The sequence below is a fragment of the Vicugna pacos genome, chromosome 17 (assembly GCF_048564905.1).
Source record: "Vicugna pacos chromosome 17, VicPac4, whole genome shotgun sequence".
Classification (NCBI taxonomy): domain Eukaryota; kingdom Metazoa; phylum Chordata; class Mammalia; order Artiodactyla; family Camelidae; genus Vicugna; species Vicugna pacos.
In genome coordinates, this window is record NC_133003.1 from 14,472,724 (window position 1) to 14,487,889 (window position 15,166).

Genomic DNA, 15,166 nt, shown 5'->3' on the forward strand with positions numbered 1-15,166 from the left:
AAGGTTAAGAATATTTTCATATGTTTATCAACCATGTGGATTTCTACTTTTGTGAAATGCCTATTTAATTTTTTTGCTCATTTTCCAATTGATTGCTCTGACATATTTCTAATTCATTTGCAGGGGGCCATTATTCTGGATATAAACACTTTTTAGGCATATATGTTGCAAATATCTTCTACTCTGTAGCTTTACTTTTTCACTCTCATAAAGTTGTCCTCTGATTAACAGAAATTCTTAATTTTAGCATACTAAGACATATCAGTATTTTCCTCCATGGCTAGTGCTTCTTGTGTCATATGTAATAAATCTTTCCCTAACCTGAGGTCATGAAGACATTCTCCTTCGTTTGTTTGTTTTTTAACCTTCTGAAAACTTTATGTCTTTGTCTTTCACAAAGAAATTTTGATTTTTTTTAATTAAAAATTTTTCTTTAAATTTTGGTGGGAGAGGTAATTAGGTTTATTTTCTTTTAATGGAGGCACTGGGGATTGACTCTAGGACCTCATGCATGCTAAGCACGCACTCTACCACTAAGCTATATCCTCCCGCAGAAATTTAGATCTTAATCCACCTAGCATTGATTCTTGTGTATGGTGTAAAGCTGGATGTTCAATGTAATTTTTCTGTTCGAATTTTTAATTCTTTAGCATCATTTACTGAATACTGCCCTTTCTCGGTTGTTCTGCAATGCCACTTTTGTTGCCAGTTCAAGGTCTGTATGTGCATTGGCCTATTTACGGGCCAACTGCTCTGTTCCACTGGTCTGACGAATCGTATGCCAATGGCACACTGTTTCAATTATTAGAGATTTATAGTAAATCTTGATATCCAGTAGAGCACATTATTTTCTCCCACCTTGTTTTTCTTCCTCAAAAGTGTCTTGGTTATAATTTGCTCTTTGCATTTTCATATAAATCTTAGAGTCAGTTTGTCAAGTTATACAAAAAAAAGCCTGTTGGGATCTTGATTGGAATCATATTAAATTTATTAGTCATTTTGGGGAGTCTTACAATATTGTGCCTTTGAATGTAAGAATATAATATATCACTCCATTTTTTGGGTTTTCTTAATATTTTTATAATTTTCTTTATAGAGATCTTACTCATACTTTGATAATCTTATTTCTAGAAACTTGGTATTTTTAACTGCCAGTGTAAATTGTATTTTTAAAAACGATTTCATTTTCTGTTTGTTGCTAGTATATAGAGATACAATTGATTTATGTATATCAATTTGTACCTAGCTACTTTTCTATACTCTCTTATTAATTCTAATGGTTAATCTCTGGATTATATTGGCCATTTTATGCACACAGTTATAGTATGTGTAAATCGTGGCATCTTTGGTATTTCTTTCCTTATTCTTATACTTGTTATTTCTTCTCCTTGTCTTACTACACTGGCTAAAATCTCCTTTACAAAGTTGAATAGAACTGATGAAACAGACATCTTTTCCTTTTTCCCCCGTCTAATCTCAAAGAGAAAGTTTACCATGTTTCACAATTAAATATGATGTTTGCTCCTTTCTTCAAGTGGTTACCCTTTATAATACTATAGCAATTCCCTTTTATTCCTACTTTTCTAAGAGTTTTTAATCACAAACAGGTATCAAACTTTATGAAATGATTTTTCAGCATCAAGATGGCCACTTGATATTTCTTCTTTAACTGATTAATAGAAATAGAACATATTTCCTATTGTAGCATGTATTAATATAGTCAGAAAAAGATAAAAATAAAGAAGTTGGAAAAAGAGAAAGGTCTACAGAACACCAAAAATATGTCAGGCTTGAGCTGGGCCAGGGGCACCCCTCCCAGATGTGTTGGTACAGGATGTTTTTGAAAAGGCCCCATAGTCTGAAACTACTGAGATTCCATCACTAACCCAGGGAGACAGAATAATCTCAGGAATATTAAGGTCACTTTGAAGTATACAAGTCGTGATAACTTAAACAGCTTCATTGATGGGTCATTTTCTGATACGTTCCAGGACCATTTGTTCTTAGCTCCGCCTCACTTTTGCTCCTGTCTCTCTTTCCAAGTGGCTCTTCCCTCAGCTTCACTCAGGTGTGCACATAGCAGGTGAATGTGTGTGTGGGTGGGGTGGGGTGGAAGGCATGGGGTTCATCTGCCCAGGTCACCCCAGACAATGACATCAGACCCTCTGGGGTTGGGACCCAGGCATCCATATTTTAAAAAATCTCCCCAGGGGATTCCAACAGGCAGTCAAGATTGAGAATTTTTAATCTATAGCTCTTTGAAGCTGAAAATCAGATGTACATTTATGAAACAAAGTCCACAGAGAAGATATTAAACCATTACAAAATCAAATAGGCAATAGGATTCCACGTTGCCTGGATGAAACCCAGCAGGATGAATAAAAGAAACAAGCCGCCCAGTGAAGGAAGAGAAGGAGAGGACACAAAGGAAAAGTACAAGAATGACAGCAAATCTACTCACTCGATTTTCTCTGGAAGTTCGTTTTGGGTCATGCCCACACAGTTGACCAAAATAGTGATTGTTATAAATAAACTGAACCACCTGAGAGGCCTGTGTTAAGGAAAAGCTGAGAGTCACCATGTTTTCCACATGTCACTCACGATCACCTAGACACCTGAATTGATTAAATTCGTAACTCTTTCTTGGGATCAGCTTTACGTTCTTGTCACATGACAACTGCTAACACTTACTGAGTGCCTACCCTGAGGTGAAAACTTCATCCACGTTACTTCCAATACAACAAATCTACAGGTGGATATTATTATCTACCCATTAGAGCTAAGAAAACGGGCTGACAAAACTTGAATATTTTTCCAAGGTCATACAGATAGTCAACCATGGCGCTGAGATGTGGACTCAGACTGCAAGATGAAAGGAAACAGAATCTGTTCCAAAATGTTCTTCTGCCTTGACATCTGCATTTCTCTATACAGTATGGCCTGAAATTTCATCCTGCAAATGTCTTTTTTCCTAAAAGACAAAGAGAATGCTATGGTCCCCCTTATCCATGGTTTCATTTTCTGCCATTTCAGTTAACCATAGTCAGTGGTGGTCTGAAAATATTAAATGGTAAATCCCAGAAATAATTCGTAAGTTTTAAATTACCCATCATTCTGAGTTAGCTTGATGACATCTCAGCCATGCTTCTCTCTCCCACCAGGGACCCCCAACCATCAACATTGTTTCTTTTTTTTTTTTTCAGTGGTGTGAACTCAAGACCTCATGCATGCTAAGAACACAGTCTACTACTTAGCTATTTCCCTCCCCACCGACACTGTATGCTTCTGACACCCAACCATCAACATCATCATGTCCCCATAATACAAGATCACCCGAAGCAGATGATCCTCCCTCTGATTTATGGTCAGAAGGTCACTAGCAGCCTGACGCTGTGTCACAGTGCCTATGTCATTCACCTCACTTCATCTCATCACGTGGGTTTTATCTCACCTCACATCATCACAAGAAGAAGGATGAGTAGAGTACAGTAAGAAATTTTTAGAGAGAGATCACATTCACCTAACTTTTATTACAGTATTTTGTTAGAATTGCTCTATTTTATTATTAGTTATTGTTGTTAAATCTTTAACTGTGCCTAGTTTATAACTCAAACTTTACCATAGGTAGATATGTATAGGAAAAAACGTATATATGGGTCTGGTACTATCTGTGGTTCCAGACATCCGCTGGGGGTCTGGGAACATGTCTCCAATGGATAGTAGGGGATGACTGTACTCCTAGGAAGTCAGAGATAAGGGGAGGGTTGCAAGTTTTCATGGGAATTAGGTTAGTCAGATTGTCTGAGATCAGTCACACTAAGGAAATGGACATCTGGTTAGGAATGGTGGAGGCAGCACAGGGAAGTGAAATGCTGGCTCAAGGAGAACATTCCAAACAGGATTAGGCTGTCATGGAGAACTCTGAATAGCAAGAGAGGAGAATCTTACAGGAGAGGTTGGGGACAAAGGGATTACAAGAAAGGGAAGGAGACACTGAAAAGGAAGGTGAGTGGAAGAGGGTAAATAGATGGAGAAGAAATGTTGATAGAAAAATCCAAAGACAAATTTCTCCCACTGGACTTTTTTTTGAGGACTAGGCGGGTTCCTAACAGTTACTTCCTAAAGAAAGACAACGCCTGAAGAGAAACTTGACCTACAGAGAGAGTGAACTACTCATCTTTCATAATTTCAATTTGAGCAGAAGTATCTAAATCTATTTTAGGTTTCTGTAAATGCCTTTAATGTGCCCTGTTTTGCAGTTACTTAGGAACACATCTATTTTGAAAGGGGAAATTCTACTAATTAAGCCACATTTTCCTGTTGACTTGCAATTAAATTAAGAAATGTGTTCACATAGGGGGAAATGTTAACCCAAGGATTAAATTAAAATCATATCTCCAACTCCACAAGCCTTTGGAAGAATTATGATTTATTCTGATAATATTGCTTATGAAAACATTCATAGCAAATATGATTAGAATTATAATTTTGGTGAAATATTAATTATAGGACATTGAGAATTCCATACCTTGAAGAATATTTTGGGGGGCTGGAGCTACCAAATTCATGATATCTAAATATATAAATGCAGATTTTTATGAGGAGACCCTTAATAGCTTTTCTGTCTGGCTATGACTCCACCCAGAAATTATTTACTCATCAAGTCTCAAGACAAAAAGCATATTTACTGGTTACTTGGTTCTTTAAGGGGATTTTATTTCTAATTAGTTGTTTCTTACTGAACTAGATGTAATTCAACCAGGATAGATGAAGAGATATTTGTATATTTGCTATTTTTATTTCTAATTTTTATGTAATTGTATATATTTTTAAAAACACCCAAGTAGAGATAACATACTGAGAGAATAGATTACTCTAATTTATTTCCATTAACTGCCTACTTCCTTATTGCTGATACTGCTCTAAGCAAGAGGTAGGCTGGACCTTATAACAAGCTGTGTGACCCTGGACAATTAATTTAACGCCTCTGAGTATCAGTTTCATCATCTGTAAGATGAGGATGCTAATCCCTTCTTCAGGGGTTTCTAAACCTGTGACAATGTTGATGCTTGGAAGATATTTAGCAAATGGGAGCCTAATATTATCATTAAATACTCTTCTACAGCATTAGGAAAGCCAAGATTGAATGAAGAAAATAGAATTCCCACTAGCTGGCAATAAAGATAAAGCACGTAAAGGGAAAATGTAATGCAACTGTATCAAGCAGTGCAGTTCCATGTTGAGATGACTGTGCCAGGTCTGCCAGCTCACTGAGTGCTGTCCAGCGATCCAGCAAGCTGCCCCAGAGGGTAAGGAGAGAGCTCCTTTAACTGCACCCTCCCTAAGAAAAGGCTGGCTACCATCTGCCAGGCAGCTGAGGCGAGACTGTTCTTGCAAATCAACCTCGTAGAAGCCAGGGCTGAATTTGTTATTAGGAACTTCCAATTTGGACAGTCACCAGGGAAGATCCTTGGAAACCAAGCCAAAGTCCCTTGTTTGTCCTAGTTTGGCTTGCCTTGGGGGCGGGAGGGGAGAGAAACAAGAGTTGGAGGCAGCTTCTGAAGCTACCTAAAGCAATTAGTTTAATACAGACATTTGACCAATGTGTCTCTAATTATGACTACATTCCCCAATGGCATGAACCTCAGATTACTGACATTTTTAACCTGCTAGTAGTTTGGGGGTAACTTGTGCTGTAGGCAGTGTCCCATGACCAATATGGTCCCATTGAGATGGTCTTCGTTCTGCCCACTGCAGTCTGTTCTCTTCGCCCTCTAGGAAGAGCTGCTCTTTTGCCAAATAAGCAGCCACTCCGCATCATGGCAATGGCACAGAGTAACAACACACACCCATCTCATTTGCCCAAAGAAGCCTTGGGGCCTCCTACTGGTTATTACCTTGTGGGAAGAGCAGGCCACGTGTGGTGAGAATGTGCCTGGGTGCATCAGCAATCTCCCCTCATAAAGAGGATATTTTTCAAGTTGTGCATCCACAGATGTGTCCAGACTAGTCTAGGTGAACCCAAACCCACCTGTGGGTTGCTTGAACAGCTCCTGTGTCTTGGGACTGCATTCCGATGTTGAATATATTAAAGCCACAAACTCTTTTTTCAATTTAACGATCTCATTGTTTTAGGATTCAACTGGAGGAAGGCTCTATTGTTAACCCCTGAAGAAGGTACTGGACACAGCGGGCAAGGCCTGATTCTAACACGTGCAAGGGGCAACTGTGCAAAGGATACGAGTGGACAGACACTTTGATGGCTGTTCTTCTGATCAGGTTGAAAGGGCTGAATAACCACAGGGCCCGAGTGGCACTAAACCGTGAAATGGTCCTCTCTTTGTTGAGCACCATAAATGTCTACAACAAAACAAAAGAGAAGGTGGACCTCCAGTGAGAAACACACATCCTCCCCCAAACATGGTTTTCATCATAAGTGAGATCACCTCAGGCTCAAGAGAGAACCCATGGGTCAATGAGAGGCAAACAGAGGGGCAGGGAGTTAGGGAGGATTAGGAACTAAAAGCCATATCCTCACCCTCCTAGCAAGACCCCAAGCCCCATGGCTGACTGCATCAAGGTGGGCTCCTGAGAGTGCCCAGTGAACAGGCAGCTGACCCGGGGGCTGGTGAGATGCATCGTGCCCAGGGTGAGGACTGGCAGCAGGAGAGTGGGGTTCTGGTTGCATGTAATTCCTCTTCTGATTAGTGGATCGTCCCTGGTCTATGATGGTCCTTCTGTTCTCCACCTCCTAGGTCTCCCCTTTTACACCCTCTACTGTTCCCTTCTCTGAGCATCTAGGGGGATGCAGGCTTTTAGCAGGTGAGAGGAGAGAAAAGACATTCCAGTGCCTTTTAATTTGCTCTACAAACCATATTTGAGATGATTCATTCCTGCCGCTCCCAACTTCCAAACACTCACACACCACTGTTTTCATCCAAGATACAACACAAACTGGATAATTGGCATGAAATAGCTCTTGTTTAAACTAGTGGTTCACAAACTTTGATTTCAGGACCCTTTTATACTCTTAAAAATTATTTAGGACTTTAAAGGTTAATGTTTATACCTTTTTGCTTATACCGTGTGTGTATGTATATGTGTGTGTATGTGTGTCTATAAGTGCGCGTGCGCGCATGTGTGTGTATACTATTAGAAATTTAACACATAGAAAATTTAAAAACACAGGCATATACAAACATACATTCTAGTAGACAGATGTGATCCTCCATCAATAGCCTCTGTGTTCACTATTACATGTTCATAAAAGTGTGACTGAAAAAGACAAATGACATCTAAGTATTGTTAAGAAATACTTTTGAACTCCTGAAAGGTTTTGGGAACCCCAGGGGGTTTTAGATCGTACTTTGAGGACCACTGGTTTAAATCACCCTGATTTTGGTTCCCCTTCCTTACTCTACCCACTACCTACCAGCCTCAAGACCTCTGCTCCCTGCTTGCAAAGAGAGCTAACACCTCTGAAAATTTGAGGCCACAACTCATCCAAGGAAACAGCCAAATTCCTCTGAAAACTCCGCAGCAGCCGTCACTGCTTTTGAGGATTGGGGTTTAATTAACCTCTACCATAAACACCACTGAGATTCAAAGACAGCATCAAGAAGGTGAGTTAGATCTATTTTTCATTAATGGAGTCCAGTTCACAGCCACATCAGCCAGGGTGCAGGAGGGCTCCCAGGCTGGGTGGGACAGAGGCTTCCTCTCCCAGAGCAGAGAACAGCCGTTCCGGCCGGCAGCCCTTACCCGGTGTGTACTGTAGAAGGGGTCCAAATCCTCCAAGGGCTCCCCGACCAGCTCTGCCGGGAGCTTGCCATAGAACTTGGGCAGCTTGTTGCAGGCTTTCAAGCATAGCTGTGGCCGAGACTTCTCTTCCTGGTCCTTCTGCTTCTTGGGCTTCTCTTGAACTTTCTTTGCCGCCTGCTTGGCAGCAATTCGTTTTTCAATAGCCACCAGGGACTCTGGAGTGAATCGACGGAAGTGTGGAGCTTGCTGGGACCCAAAGGGGAATTCCATCTTCTCATTCTTCTTCAGGAAGAATTTATACTCTTAGGAGGGTGGACATAACCACAGAGAGGTAACAGCGTGCCCACTGGCCCTTTCCCTCCCATCTCTCCCACCCTGATTGCTAGAATAGAACAGTTTCTTCCCCACCCTGTCTCCAGTTACTTCCTTAACTCACACTGAGCTCCCCCGGGACCTCACTGCCCCTGCAGCATGCTCAGGGGGAGGCTGTTTATTCCACCCTACTCCAGGTAACTCAGAGTCATGTCTACACTCTCTGTGAGCTTCCAAGTCATTGCCTCTTCATCACTTCGTAACACATCCCCACCAGATTCAACCATACTGCCCGCTCTCCTTGTTTCTAGGACCACTGAACAGCAGTCACTCTCCTGCATTCATCAAAAACTTCAGGTCATGGTCTACTTTATCTTGAGTCTCATCCTACTTTTTGACCACAACTTTTAATATATTTTTATATTATTGATTTATGTATTTTTAAATTAAAAAAATTTTATTGAAGTATGGTCAATTTAAAATGTGTCAATTTCTCAACATAACACCATTTGCAGCAACATGGATGCTCCTGGAGAATGTCATTCTAAGTGAAGTAAGCCAGAAAGAGAAAGAAAAATACCATATGAGATCGTTCATATGTGAAATCTAAAAACAAACAAACAAAACATAAATACAAAACAGAAACAGACTTATAGATATAGAATACAAACTTGTGGTTGCCAAGGGGGTGGGGGGTGGGAAGGGATAGACTGGGATTTCAAAATGTAGAATAGATAAACAAGATTATACTGTACAGCACAGGGAAATATACACAAGATCTTATGGTAGCTCACAGAGAAAAAAATATGACAATGAATATATATATGTTCATGTATAACTGAAAAATTGTGCTCTACACTGGAATTTGACATAACACTGTAAAATGATTATAAATCAAAAAATGTTCAAAAAAAGGAAAAAAGTGTCAATTTCTAGTGCACAGAAATTAACACATAATGTTTCAGTCATCCATATGCATACATATACATACGTGCCTTTTCCAATCTTTTATTTATTGACATTTTCAATGTTTCTCCCCCAATCTGAACTTCATTTGGACCCCTGGGCTAATTTCTCTTTGTCCATAGCTGAATACTTCTCTCCATATCCAGATCAGATCCCATGGTCTACCATTTTGACCACTCCCCTGTCCTTACGGTAAATGCCAAGTCTAGGTCAATCTAGATGAGTCTAATTCAGATTTCTCTGAATCTGAACTATTGAAGGGTGATGGGGAACATCAATGCCCCTTGGGAATCATAGGGTTTCTCTAGGAAACAGTTTATTCTAGTCTGATATTTCAAATACTGTTCATCTTTTCTGACTACTACTTCCCATTTCCTCCTGCAGTAAGATAATAATCATGCTCCCTACCTCACAAAGGAAACACAGCTCCCTCAACCTCATGCCCCCCAAGCCTCCAACTTACCTGTGTTTATGTGCTCCTTTCCTCCCTTCCTTCTGACACAACTGGGAGAATATCACCCCTCATTCTGACTGAGGCCAATCTTTTCCTTCTGCTTTGGATCTTACCTCTTCATTACCTCATTTCTCTCTCTCTGCTGGATCCTTCCTGTCAACATTTAGAGATGCTTAAGTCTCCTTCAGCTTTAAAAACTTTTACCTGATACACAGCCCGTCCAGTTCTTCCCTCTTCTCCTTCCATCCTCTACTGAGTTTCATAAAGAGCTCATTTCCACTCACTGTCTCAGGTCATTCTGCAGTTTTAGCAGCTTGACTTCTGTGTCCAATGACACACTAAAAGGCCTCCTTGCAAGGACAGCAGAGACCTTCCTGTGGCTGAATTCAGGGGGAACTTCTCAGTTCTGATTTTGATGGGGCTATTGGCTATTTTGACTACCCCTCCTTCTTTAACCACAGTCTGTCCTCAACTGCTGTGACACACTCAATCTCCTTTTCCTCACTTTCTCCCATATGTGACTATGACTCTTGGAGCTCTACATTATGCTTTTTAAATTTTTGAATAATGGTAATAATAATAACATCAACAGCACTGATAATACCTAGCATTTGCAGAGACCTACTACGTTCCAGATTCTGGATTAATAAATTTGCATGCATTAACATATTAACCATCACTGTACCCAATGAGGTATTATCTCTAATATATAAATGAGAAACCAGAGTGGCAAACTTGACTTTCCCAAGATCACAATGTTAGTAAGTGGCAGGACAGTTACTCCATCCTGGGTCTGTCTGACATCATCTCCTGAGAGCATTTCATCTATACCCGTGGCTTCAGTTCTCATCTATCTGCAGATGACTCCTGAGTCTTTATCTCCAGCTCTCATTATGTTCATGGGGCTCAGACCCTAATTTGGCATCTCCACTTGAATGTCTACTGGGCACCTCAAACTCAACATGCCCCAAATGGAACTTATTATCCTCTCTTCATCCTTTTCTAATCAATACCTGCCTCTCCTCTAAGGCTCTCTCCCTCTGTGAATGGCCCCAAATAGCCTATTTCTGTACTTGCTCACAACCTAGGTATCATCATGGTGTCCTTTCTATTTCATTCCCACATCCAATCAGACATCCAGTGCCACTGATTCCATCTCCTTAGTATCTTCTCCTCATGTCCCTTTAGCCTCTCCATCATATACTTGTGGTTCAATCACTGTCATCCAATTACCCACTATGCATCATTTTGCTTCCCCTTTAGTGCTTTTTCATCTGTTCTCCAACTGTAACCAAATGATCTTTCCAAAATGCATATATGGTTATAATATATTCTTATTTAAAATCCTTCTAAAGCTTCTTACAGCACTCAAGATAATCCAAACTGTGTGCTTAACTCTCTAGCACTGTGATTGCCAGACATACTTTTTTTATTAGTTTCTCCTTGAACCAGACCCATTCTTTTTCATTTTAAGACCTTTCTGTTTTCTATTTCCTTTGTATGAAATTATTCCCACACCCTGCTTTGCCTGATTAATCCCCTGTCATTCTTTAACTCTTGGTTTCGAGATAACTCCTCCATTTCTGCCCCTATATGAAGTCTGTGTTAGGTTCCCCATTTCATGCTCCCATAACTCACTGCATTTTCTCTATAAACCTGTGATTTGTAATTGCTGTTTGCTTTACTATTTCTCTAACTAAATTGTAAGCTCAGTGAGGGAACACTTTATCTTTTTCAGCATTGATACTCCAGGTCCTAACATGTGTCTGGCATTTAGGAAATACTCAGTAGGCATTTGCTAAATGAATAATGTTAAACGAATATAAAGTTCAGAAACTGAAAAAACTAAAGACTGTTTTGTTTAGAAAAATACAGCAAAACCCACAAATCCAATCATAGGAAGACATAGAATCAAAGAGATTACTGAGTCTACTGACATTTTTTGGCTAGCACACCCCAAAGTCAAGGAAATGCTGGCAGAGACAGCTCTTGAAACTATATCCCTGTGATGAAGACCCTGGTCACTGCTGCCAGTTCTTCTATGTACTGTGCTTCTAGGAGAAGCCCTCAATCCTCTGACATCACTCCTCTTCATTAATGCCTTCCATGACTTTCTCCAGGAAACTTTCTCTTCCTCCTTTTCATTTCTCTGCCTTCTACCCATTTGTACTTGATTAAGGAACTTCCCAAAGTTTATCTACATTACAGGATTGAACATCTGTATTCTATCCTAGAAGTTCTGTGTGCTTCATGCTCATGTCCTGATTCATGTGATGTTTTTATGCGATGGTCACTCAAAGGGTGTTGACTTGATTGAATCCCATCAGTGTCTTTAATTCTTCCCTTCTGAGTAACAAGAGCTAAGTTAACTTTCTCTTCTTTGTCTAGGGGAGAAGAGCTACTTATATGTCAGAAACAAACTTACACCCCAGGACTCAGTTATACAGGAACAAGACAAGAACTTCCTCAGTGACACTGGAATGAAATGTTGAAGATTAAGTGCAGGACTAAGCCAGAATTCCAGGTGCTAGAACTGGAGCGTGGGGTCAAAGCAGACTCAATCATAAGGCTGACTTGATGCCAAGTGTCTGTAATAATTCTGTTGAATGGCCAAGGACACAGTTGTTTTCAGTGTTAGAAGGTGGAATTATATTCACAGGTGGGAATTTGTAGTGATGTGATATAGGTACAATGGTCTAGTTCTTCTCCCAAGATTTTCCAATCAGGAGAGAGCTCTGGAATTGCAATCCCTTGATCACAGTGGTCTGTCTCTTTCCACCTATTGCTCAGTGATTTTACATGGCATCCTGAGAGAGACATTTGGGTGCAAGCAGTTTGAGAGTTAATTCCAGGAAACTCAAAGATGAGTGAAAAGGTAAGAAAGAAGAAAGCCAACAGTATTTTTATAATCAGATTACTCTTGTGGGCAACCAGGGCTCAGAACTGTTTCACTGAAGGATAAGGACATGGAGGTTTTATCTACCAGTCCCACCCCTCATGGGTTGAGAGTTATAATAAACTAATAATCTAGTAAGTAAAATGTTTATCTAAGTTCTTTGAGCTTCTCTAGTGAATTAATCAAACTCAAGGAGGGGGTCATGGGAACCGCTGATTTTTAGCCAGTTGGTCAGAAGCCTGGGTAACAAACCCGGGCTTGTAATTGTTGTCTGAAGATTGGGAGGCAGAATAAGTCTTGTGAGTTTTTAACCCTTGACGCTACCTCCAGGTAGATAATGTCTGAATTGAGTTGAATTGTAGGACATACAGCTGGTGTCTGGAGAATTGCTCCTGGTGGTGGGGGGGAGGCGGAAACACACACACACACATATATTGGAATTGGGTATTAGAACATCTTAGCAGGACAGAGTGTGCTTTCTCCTAGCTTCTGTTGTTCTTACTAGGAAAAATATTTCTCTGATCATACAGCAAATCTGAGTTGATCACAAAGATGGCTGAGACTCATGAGAAGAACTATTTAATTCATCAATCCATAGGAACAATAGCATTGGGCATAATTATCTCTTTTAATCCCCACAGAAATCCTTAAGAGTAGATAGAAGGTATTTTCTTCTGTATGAGAATCAAGAACCACTAGGGTCTGTGCTAATTATAAGTTATAAAGATATTAACTGGACTAAACAAGTTTGTCTCTGAGTCTTTTGAGTCCATATCCAATGTTCTCCCATTTCTGGGACAGTCTGGCTGGCTGAAGCAGTTCTGGAATCCTACTGACTGGGGCATCATTGGAGGGCTCTGGGACTAAACTGAATGCATTCAGATTTGGTGAGGTTTTAAGGAGCCTCTTTTTGTCTTATATAGCTCACTGAGGCTCTTAAAAATCCAATAGAGGATGTTCTCCACTAATGCAGCATTTGTCCCTGTATGGCAGATACAATGTGGGCAAACAGATAATTACAGTTTTTCCAGAGCCTGATTAGTAGGTGAAAGTGTCAGCCTCCTATCCCTTATAGGATTACATCTCCTCATGCTTCTTGTGGTCATTCTCATCTCCTTATATACAACCAAAATTATCATTTCATGCAGGTGACTCCTAAATCTCACATTTCTTCTGAGCTCCAGACCCACTAATCCAATGCCTTTGTATATATACTCTTAAGTGCTCTATAGACAGCTCAAATCATTGTCTCCCAGGATAGTATCTCTACCCCAAATTCTTCTGTGTTGCCTATCTCAATAAACTGCATAATAGTTTTTCTAGTATGGAAACCTAAGGGTCCTCCTTTATGCTTCTTTCTGCCTCAAGTCTTCCTCCGTTATGCCAGACACTGTTTTAGACTCTGGGGATACAGAGTGAACAACTTATAGAGCTATAACCTTTGGGAGCTTAAATGTAGCTCTGGGTCTCAGCCAACTTTTCTGGCCAGTGTCCCAGGCAGACACTTTCCAGAGAAGAATAAGACTGAAGTTATTATGACAACATGGGTAGTCTGGAGTCACATTTGAAACACAGATCTAAATGTATTATCTTCAGCTTGGGCCTTTCACTTACATTCCATATTCTTAAATTCAACTGTCCACTTATCACTCTTCACCTGCATGTCCGATTGATTTATAAAGCCTACCTATTGATTTCATTATTCCAAATGTACTCTCTTCTTAGTCATTTTCTTTTCTTTTCTTTTTTTAACATTTTTTATTGATTTATAATAATTTTACAATGTTGTGTCAAATTCCAGTGTAGAGCACAATTTTTCAATTATACATGAACATATGTATATATTCATTGTCACATTTTTTCTCTATGAGCTACCATAAAATCTTGTGTATATTTCCCTGTGCTATACAGTATAATCTTGTTTAGTCATTTTCAATTCAATAAATCAAAACTTCATCCTTCCAGTGGTTCATGCCCAAGTCTTGAAACTTCAGATTAGCTGTTACCTTTCCTTCTCAAATCTCAAATTTGTCCCTCAGAAAATTCTAATAACCCTGTTTCTGAAGTGTAGCTGTCTGCTTCACATCACAGCCGTGGCTACTACCATACTCGAAACCGCTAATCACCCACCTCCACTGCCACCTCCATTCGTCATCATCTCTTTCCTGGGCTGCTTTTCTGTCTTCTCAATGTGTCTCACTGCTAGCATTCTCTCAGATCCATGTAGCCTATACTTTTGAATCAGTAAGAGTGATCCTTTAAAAGCATGCTCTGAAGTGTGTTCCCATAACTTTATCCCTGCGCTCACCTCATACTATTCTCTCCATTGCTCCCTAGCCCAGTCTCATAGACTACCTTGCTGGTTTGTTGGAAGCATTGAACACAATCTTGCCTCAAGGTTTTGCTGCTATCTCTGCCTGGTATTCTCTTCCCATTTATAACCACATGGCTCATTCAAATATCGCCCTTTTAGGGAAGCTTCCCCTGACCAGTTCCCCCCAAACAACAGTCCCTGGCCACTCTCTATCCCTTTACTTTGCTTCATGTTTCCACATAATCTACTTTAAATCAACTAATATTAACATTTTATTTGTTTACAATCTATCTCCTTCAACTAGATTTTTTTGCTCCCCAATATTGTGGATTTTGTCTGTTTGTTTAACTATTGAACCATTAACACTCAGAACAGTGTTTGGCACATACTAGGTGGTCAACAAATATTTGTGGAATAAATGAATGAATAAATCCTGACTGGCTATGTACCCGAGGTTTATAGA

General features: G+C 40.0%; 1 protein-coding gene across 1 annotated transcript in view; it reads right to left on the reverse strand.

Moving 5' to 3' along the window:
• SCN10A (sodium voltage-gated channel alpha subunit 10) overlaps positions 1 to 8,097 on the reverse strand; it is a 77,195-nt gene extending 69,098 nt beyond the window's left edge. Inside the window, 3 exon segments of the mRNA XM_072941026.1 lie at positions 2,462 to 2,542; positions 6,242 to 6,360; positions 7,762 to 8,097. Coding sequence (XP_072797127.1) covers positions 2,462 to 2,542; positions 6,242 to 6,360; positions 7,762 to 8,031 — 470 coding nt within the window. The 5' untranslated portion in view covers positions 8,032 to 8,097.
• Between the last annotated feature and the right edge of the window lie 7,069 nt (positions 8,098 to 15,166).